At 41.6% G+C, this 9396-nt stretch overlaps 1 protein-coding gene across 1 annotated transcript; it reads right to left on the reverse strand.

The window, feature by feature from the left end:
- Positions 1-1638: 1638 nt before the first annotated feature.
- LOC120520924 (myeloid-associated differentiation marker homolog) lies at positions 1639-2517 on the reverse strand. The gene has a single exon (XM_039742895.1). It carries the CDS (start codon positions 2515-2517, stop codon positions 1639-1641), a length of 879 nt encoding a protein of 292 aa, XP_039598829.1.
- Between the last annotated feature and the right edge of the window lie 6879 nt (positions 2518-9396).

Genomic DNA, 9396 nt, shown 5'->3' on the forward strand with positions numbered 1-9396 from the left:
GTTCAATTACTGTTAGCAGTAACCATGACCCAAGATCATGCCCCACTTCACAGGATTGAGTTTATATTATTGGGGAGGGGACCTGATTAGATGGTTTAACATTTTGAGAAGCCTTATCTTAAAAGGTTTGGGAACACCCTGGGTAAGGCTGCTAAAAAAGAACACATAACAAGATCCCATTACAGTGTAATAAAGCAGGAAAAGACTGAAACAGACTAGAGGTGCAGGGCAGTAAAATGTAACAGGATTAAACTATGTAACAGAAGACAGGAATGGACTGGCTTCTTGAATGGGATGAATGGACTCTTCCCTGGCCAGAAGGCCCATATAATGGAAGTACAGGGGAATGCCACCTAAAAGGGCTATAAATTCTCCCAGTGTGCTAGGTGGCAGCCTCCCTTTGTTGGATTGCCTGTGTGCATACCTGCGGGGCAACCTGTGAGTTGTGAAATACCCATCCGTCCTTCTAACTCACTTATCCAGGATAGGGTCATAAGGTACAGTAGATGGAGACTATCCCAGGATTCATTAGACAAAAGTCAGGAAATATTGACGACTAAATGGATAATGCTGTAGCATACATAATCAAGTCTCAGAACTTCAAGGTTTGATGAAATTAGCTGATTTACATGTAGCAACAGGATACCTGGAACTGACAGGGTCAGGTGCTATTGAGCACAGTTAGAACAACAGGACTTTAACGCATCATACTGAATCCTGCAAGACTACCCTGTGTGGGACAACATTGAGATTTGATAGGATCAGGCTGTGTGAGTTCAGGTATGAAGATCAGCAATTCTGCATGAGTTAAAGCCTCAGAACAGAGCTGAGAAGACAGGTTCATTGCACCAGGCCTGACAGAATCAGACTGCACAAGTTTATGTCGGACCACACTAGAGCTGGACAGAATCAAACTAATTAGATCAAACTACAAAATGCTGAGATCTGAGGAAAACACTGGACATCTACAGGGTAATTCACATCTGCAAAATACTTGTATTAAATGAGTGAAGCACCAGCATATGGAGAAGTGCAGAATCTAAATCTGACAAAAGTGTACTAGCCATATTAGACCTTCCTGTAAGGCTCTGTGTATCCTCCACATCAGGAAGTCTGCAGCACTCTTTTCTATTTGTGGCAGCATGATGCACCTGTGCTGCTGTCCAACGGACTTCCGATCAGAGCAGCAAATCAGCTTTATGGCTAACAGCTACTGTTTTCCCACAGTGGTGTGGTAATCAACTTTTAAGGCAGGAGCTATAAGAAGAGATGCAGCAGTCTGTCCAAAGATCTGGAGGCTGTTTTCGTTAAGCAAAGCAATCCTTGTCTGTTTCAGTGTCTGTGGAAGCACGCACCTGACGTGTGTGTGTGTGTGTGTGTGTGACTGAGCCTGCATGCTTGTTTGTGTGTCTGCATGTGTGGGTGTGTGAAAGTGAAACTTTGACACTGTTATTGAATTTTGCTGACAAGCGTCATTGTTTCAGCCTAACGACTGAGTGGCCCCTTGATGATCTCAAGAGAGATGTATCCAAATTCTCCATGGTTAGCAGGCCTCAAATCCAAAGTGATAAACGGTTTTGACTTCCTTTCCATTGAATGTCAATTTGAGTGATCAGTTTGTCCTCTCACAATGCCACTTCAAGTCCTGTAGCAGACTAACTTGATGGAGAAGGCCAGGTCCACAGTGTAGGTCAGGAGGTTGAGGCAGGTGATGATGGTGATGGTCAGACTGTTTCTCCATAGGCTTTGGGGACTTATATTTTGTTGCGTGTTCACCAGGTGCCAAAGCCAGAAACCTGTAGCTGTGACGTACATGACGACACATAACATGCTAAAGGCTGCCAGGATCCTGTCAAAGGGGACAAGGCACCGTCCAGTGCATTCGCCCAGCATAACAACAATAGTGCAGACAGACATGAGGAAGCAGCAGCTGTACACCACTAGACTCCACCAGAAGAGTGGGTAGACCCTCAGATTGTCCAGCACCTCTGTATCCACACTGACAAAAATCATACAGCTGCAGAAAACCTCAAACACCTTGAGAAATCCAGGGGTGGTGGACATGTAGCCACTGTGAGCCTCACTTCTTACCTTGGTCATGTAGACCTCAGCACTGTACGACAGGAAGCTGAAGCAGGAGAAGATGGTGGCACTGACCAAGTGGCCGCAGGACGATTTTTCAAAGCAGCTCTCTTTGATCACAAACAGTGGGAAGCAGACTGAGGCACTCAAGGTCATCAGGGCACCCAAGAAAGCCATGCTGATGGGTAGATTTTTCCAAGAAAGAGGCACAAGGCTTTGAAACTGCACAAACTCCACCAAGAGGATTAGGCCGGTGAGCACGAAGAAGAAGCACCAACTGAACATGCACAGGAACCAGTGAGGACCCTTGTCCAGAAAGCTGCTGTCGGCTGACACCACCAGGCTGAAGGTCACACATCCAAACAGCATCTCTAGGATCCGCACGATGGACTGGGGAGAGGTCAAAATGCGGGCCTCACCCAGGATGACCGGCATCCCTGCGTCTGCTCCTGCTGTGCAGCTGTGCGACTTGTGGCGCCTGTGTGAATGAGGCAGTTTCCTGTTAAGTTTTAAAATAAGAAAGAGAATGAGGGAGGAAGAGAAGGAGGGGGAGGAAGAAAGCAAGCAAGATGTGGCAGCGCTGCAAGAGTCACATCCGCTCTGCCAGGTTACCTCCAACTGTGCTTAGAACGCTACTCTGTTGCCTCCATCATTTGGGCTCATGGGCCTTCTATTACTTTTATGTCTCTTCTCGTTACACTCTTGCCATTCAACTTGGTCATTCAGTGCTAGGGAAGTAAACAAAACACATGTGGTCACCGTCTTGATGTTTGTATCTACCTTCATGTTTTCTTACCTGGGGTCACCTCACAAGGCGGATCAGAGAACCCTTCCTGTCAGTCCGACTGTTAGGCAGTAAAACGGGAGCTGTACTCTTTAAGACTGACGGGCTCAGTTTAACCTGCTTGTCTTATTTGTCTCACTCACAGTGGGCACTTCTGGCACTAGAATTGTGTATCCAAACAGAGTTGCACTGCTTGCCTCAGGGCATCCCTCAACAAGGTGGGCCTGAAACACTAGTGAGAAGGGCCACATGTCACTGTCAAAAATTCAGAATAACAGAATTGCTCAAAAAAGAAAGCCAAATCAACCTTGAAAATCGAAATGTGCTATAGGAAAAGTGCAGTGAATCAGTGACATTGAAGACAATAAACACTGGCATGTGGCAGTACAGTGGGTAGCTGTGCCACCTCACAATTCCAGTGTCCTGAACCCGGTCATTGGCTATATGACAGCTATTCTTGTTACTCTCGACCATACTTCTTGAGTAGGAATCATTTAAGCCAATTCATTGATTCAGTGTCCTGGGTTCAAATCCCAAGTTTGATGGCTGTTTGTGAAGACTTTACAAGTTCTCTCAATCTCTCTGTGACTTCTGCTTCTATATTCCCATAACATGTTTGTTAGGTTAATCAGATGTCCCAAAAAGGCCTGTTTAGTTCTGTGAGCATCAGTAGGCATCATGATGGACTGGCACACTTTCTAGGGATGGCTTTTTTCTTGCACATCAGAAGCATTTCTGGATATAATGTTCTCCTGCTGCTCCCCCTGGTGGCGCCCAAGAACACTGAGGGCTGTCCTATGGGACTGCAATTCCTAGCCTGTTCTGTGGATATCCATAAGGCAGTTCCACTGGTTAGACGCTGCCATCACGTGCACAGAGGAAGAACATAGCTCCTGGAAACAGCCACCCGCTGTCTTTACCAGTAAGCGGCCTCCTGTGCTGGCAAGGAACCAGCACCCATATAAGTCGGTATGCCAGTCTATCCTTATCCTTCCATTACATCATCCCTTCCTGGTAAGGAACCAGTTTCTAACCCACTCAGGATACCAGTCCATCTCTGTCCTTTCATTATGGCCTCCTGTCATGGCAATAAGCCAGCTTTCATTCAGGTAAGGATGCAGGAACAATTGGCATGGCATTCACAATGGTTAAACAGCCCTGGTGCAGTTGGGCTCAACATGACTCTTCCACACAGCACAGGTTAGCCCCATCCTGACTGACTTCAGATTAGCCAGGCTCTATAGATAACAGGGCCCTGCTAAGCTAAAGCCCTCCAGTGTCAGCTCAGTTTAGATCAGTCCAGCCCCCACCTCTTGAATTGGGTTCTCTTCACCCAACATGTCTAATCCCAATGTGGCTTCCATTAGCCCAAGTGCAAACAGACCCCACTCATCTAAGCTCAGGCCCTCAGATATTTGGTCATGTTTTGGTTATCTCCACTAAGTGCAGCCCCATCTGGACCACATCGTCACTTTCATTGAAGCACATCTCTGTCATGAATTTAGAACTAGTTTTTGCTAATATTTTTCCATTAGTAAAATTTCTCCTACAATGTTCTATTTTTTCATATTGTAGACTTTATGAATATCATATTTTTCATACTTTGTGGCTTAATATTATAGTATTATCAAGTTATATTTTGTTCTTTATTATTTTACATTCTCCAACAGCATCATACTTTTTGTTTACGTTATGGTGTCATGGATTTTGGGTGCCATTGACTAAATGCAACAGTGGGTTGCTAGGGAGTGGTAACTGGAAGTCGCACCAGATGATGGCATCAAGGCGATGACATTAAAACCATCCAGGATTCTGGATTCACTTTCAAAGTTGTCTCTGGTCCTTGAACTAATACCAAATTTGGGTGTTCAGTTCTTTGTTACCCAAGTTTGACTTTTAAATCATGTTTTGGTACATGTTTTTTTGACTTCTCTGTGTTTGACCGTAGCCTGCCCACAGGCATAAGTCTTTGGTTTTGTTCCTCTCCTGGGCCTACTCTTCAGTGTTTAATGTCACTTCTGTCAGTTAAATCAACTACCACTTCAACTACATTAAACTCAATGCAGTTCATTTTACGCTGCACAATACTCATCTAAACACAGTTCAGTTTGTTATCTGTGTGGGACATTTTGACCATGTTGAAGAGAACTTATGCCAAATCCATTCTATGGTTTTGGAAAAAAAAAATGGATTTATTTAATCAGCCAGTATGATCCAAGCTTAGAAGGCTGTCTGAAAGACTTTCATCATCAAGCCTTCATTAAAGTCTTAACAATCCATTGAATGCGGGCTGAGTTTTATTTGGTATCTTTGCCCCAGGTGAACTGACCATGCCCCTTTCTGGGTTCCCTTTTATCTTTTATCTTAGGATAATATGACAAAGATGATATCGGCCTGGCTGTTTCTGTCATGGACCTGACTGGGTGTGTCTTTTGTCCTTGTGTTCTATTGTCCGTCTTGGGCGTGGTCAGATTCCAAAGATTTTCAGTTCCCAAGTGTGAAAAAAAGAACACACCTTGAACAATCAAAAGCTACTCATCCTATCCCCCTGTACTCCTAGCCCGGATGTCCCAAAGCAGTGCTCTGAATTGCCATTAGCCTCTCAGCAGAAAGACCATTGAATTGTAGAAATTAAGCCAAGAGGTTCTAAAGATGTGACCAGACCTCTGGATCATAGATGGAGAGGTAGGAACATACTGTGATAATGTTCATTAGGTGATAGACTGACAATTTGAAGGTTCAGGATGCAGTTGAGTATAACACTGAAGCTGTTGATACTGAATGATATAATACATTCAAAGGGATCTGTCATTCAGTGAGATGTACTTGTGGCTCTTAAGTTGATTTGGATCTCCTGCTAGAAGGAAAAGTCCTACTAACTTAGTACTCAATTATATAAAGTCTGCAGACCTACAGGTATTTGAATAATCTAGGCAGGCAGTGAACCTGTCCATGGACAATAAACATTGAGATATTTCTTGAGAATTAAGTGACGTTCAAAGTGATGTGCTGCTCTTTTTAATATATAGTTGTGGAAATGAAGAGAACACAAATTAGAAAAAAGATTTGGGGTAGGCACCACATATATTTGGAATAAGTAGTCTGAACAAAAAAATGTCTTTACAGACTGGAGTAACAAAAATGACAATGGTGGTTGTATAGGTGAACTGGAGGAAGTGATGTCAGGAACGTCCGGAACTGGAAGTGAGGTCTATAGGCTCAGGCGGGATTTACTTTGGCTGGTCTGTAGACGAAAGAGAGAAACGATCAGCGAACACTGCCAACTCCTGGTCCAGCATGTAATTACATCCATTTGAGCCCTTTAGCTGCCTCCCTTGCACATGTGTGTGACACAAGGTATACTGTAAATGACCTGGATAGGAATAAAAAGCTTTTTAATAAACTAAGAGGAAGGTAGAGAGTATAGGATCAGCCATATCATTGCAGGCGGAAATTATACAGGCTGGGCAGAGTTGAAGCTGATGAAATTTAACGTACATAACAACAGCAACAATATTTATTTCTATAGCACAGTTTCATACAAAAAATGTAGCTCAAATTGTTTTATAAGATACTAAAGAAAAGGTTACAAGAAAAGTAGAAACAATTTAAAAATAAATAAGAATGAATAAATGACATACCAAAAATAGCAAATAAGAATAAATCAATACATACTTACATAACACAGATATGCAAATTATAGGTAAAGTAGAGTCCCTACATACTGTAGATGCATTTTTAAGTCTATAATGAGAAGTCTGTTGCTATGGTCAGATAGCCAGGGAATACCAGATAAATAAAAAAAACACTCTGGGGTGAGATGCTGGAGAAAAAACACAAATTCTGCAGGGGTTCCAAGACCAAAACTCCTCTGCCAAGGCCCCCACTGTGCATTCTACATAACATCAATATACTTAAGTAGTTCCTTATTGTTTTTTAAGCTGTTTCCTATAAGACTCGACGCAGTGGATGTCATTGACAGTTTGGCTATCTGCTTATATTTCAACATCACAGATAGCTGTACAGTACTTTGATCAGATGGTGGTGGTGTGGTAATAGTTGACTTGTTTCTAGCTAGTTCGTGAGGATTGTAAGTCAAGGATTAAGGTTAGGGTTAAGATTCGGGAGGTTACATTTAAGCTTTATAACACCCTGTTGAGGCCTCCCCTGGAGTGCTGTGTGCAGTTTTGGTCTCTGGGCTACAGAAAGTCAAGTGAAGAGTAACTAGCTTGACTCCAGGCCTGAGAGAGGTGAGCTATGGGTGAGAGACTGAAGAAATTGAACCTTTTCAGTTTAGATAAATGGAGATAAAGAGGTGACATAATTGAAATGTTTAAAATTATGAAAGGAATTAGTGCAGTGGATCCCAGCTATTACTTTAAAATGATTTCAACAAGAACACAGGGACACAGTTCAAAACCTGTTAAGGGTAAAACTTGAACATATGTTATAAAGTTTTTCTTTATACTGGTAATCATACACACATGGAATAAATGGCCAAGTAGTGTGGTTCAGAGTAGCACTTTATGAACTTTGAGGGACTTTAAAACTGAAATTGATGGTGTTTTGGAAAAATTAGGAAATTATAATTGTTGTCATGTTCTCATATCTTGGCACATCTCAACTCTGCCCAGCTGAGTTTGGTTAAACTTTGCCCAGAGCATCCTGACCAACTTGTCCTCTCCTAATTTAGCTCCTTTTAATCCTACCCACTGTAGTTTAACTAAATTCTTCCCATCTTATCTTGGACTCTCCAGCTCTCTTTTACTCTGTCTCTCCCAATGAGGCATTGGGACTCTTTTTGGAACAGATGGAACCTGTACTGCTGTGACAGGTTACATCTAAACTGGAAGGTCACCAATGTGCTGAGGTGGAGTGAGTAGGCTGGTTGAGGATGGCTTAAACTAGAGAATGGGGAAGGCAGGGAGTTTAGGACAGGCCGGGTTTAGAACTGTACATGAAGGAACAAACAATAGTGTAAAAATAAAAATGAATAGTAATGTAAATTCTAACCCAATGTTTAAATACAAAAGTAAAATGAGTAGCACGTTAAAAATAGATTCCCTTAATGTTAATGGTATCAAAAATAAAACATGTCAGTTGGAATTGTATGTAGTGGAGCATAATTATGATATAGCAAAAGTGAAAACCTGGCTAAATAACAAAGACAGAGATGAGTGTAATATAGAGGGATACACATTTGTCAGGAAGGATAGCAGAACGGGACGTGGGGTTGTTGTTTATATCAAACAAAATTTAAATCAAGTCCTTTTCAGTTGAACGATGAGCCCCATCTTAGTGAGGACATGTGGCTTCATCTGGAAAGCATTACAAAAAGAGTTCTTATATTAGGAGTGTGCTATAGACCACCCGATGCAGACAGTAATTGCAACACACATCTTTTTAGTAATTGTAAAAATGCAAGTTTACAGGGGGATATTATAGTCATGGGGGACTCTAACTACCTGAATATTAAATGGGAAAACCTTGCAAATAGTGGAGCACAAGAGCAGGAGTTTTTAGAAGTAATTTGTGACTGTTTCTTAACACAGTATGTAAAAGCACCAGCGTGGGGTGAAGCCTGTCTGGATTTAGTAATTTGTAATAATCAGGGTAGAATTGAGGGTGTTGAGGTGATGAACCATAATATAATACAGTTGTCAGTGTTTTAGAAGAGTGCAGATGCTAAGACTAAAACTATTAAGTTTAACTTTGGAAGAGCAAATTTTGAGCAGATATGGTAAAGTCTAAGTTGGAGAGACTGGGATAAGATTTTAAGACAATTGAGGAACAATGGAACAGGTTTAAAATGTTTAACATATAATATAAAACAGCTACATACCTGAATTTGGAATTAGTAGAAAACTAAAAAAAACACTGCAATGGGTTAATAAAAACTTGCAAAAGAAGCTGCAAAGGAAAAGGCAGCTGTATAGGTCATTCAAGACTAACAACTCCAAAGTGAGGCATATGAGAACATGAGGGCAAATATTAAGAAGGATATTAGGGAGGCTAAAAGGCAGTTAGAGTGAAAGACGACCAAAACAGGTTCCTTCAGAATTTTAGTAGTAAAAGAAAAGTCAATGAGGAGGTGAAATGCATCGGGAATAGTAAAGGGGAATTAAAAAATACAGACAGTGAAATAGCAGATGCTCTAAACTCGCATTTTTCTGAGGTCTTTACAAGTGTGAAAATGTGTGAAAGTGTGAAAATGGATAACCTCCCAGCAGTAAAATGAGTCTACTAAGGAGGTAGTGAATGATTTGGAAATTGTAGAGGGAGAAGCGCTGCTATGATTAAATAGGCTGAAACCAAACAAATCACCAAGACCAGATAATATTTACCCTCGAACTTCTTAAGGAGGCTAGTGATTACACATACAAAACACAGGACGCATATTTTTAGGAGGCACTGTGCACTGGGAAAATTCTGAAGACGTGGAAAATGGCAAATGTTATCTCATTAAATAAAAAGCGTTATCGGGCATTATTTACCTGGACTTTTAGAAAGCATTTAATAAGATGTCACAT

The sequence above is a fragment of the Polypterus senegalus genome, unplaced genomic scaffold (assembly GCF_016835505.1).
Source record: "Polypterus senegalus isolate Bchr_013 unplaced genomic scaffold, ASM1683550v1 scaffold_4039, whole genome shotgun sequence".
NCBI lineage: Eukaryota > Metazoa > Chordata > Cladistia > Polypteriformes > Polypteridae > Polypterus > Polypterus senegalus.

What these genes read in the sequence shown, in the direction of transcription:
- LOC120520924 (XM_039742895.1), bottom strand. Translation starts at nt 2,517, where the DNA reads ATGCCGGTCATCCTGGGTGAGGCCCGCATTTTGACCTCTCCCCAGTCC.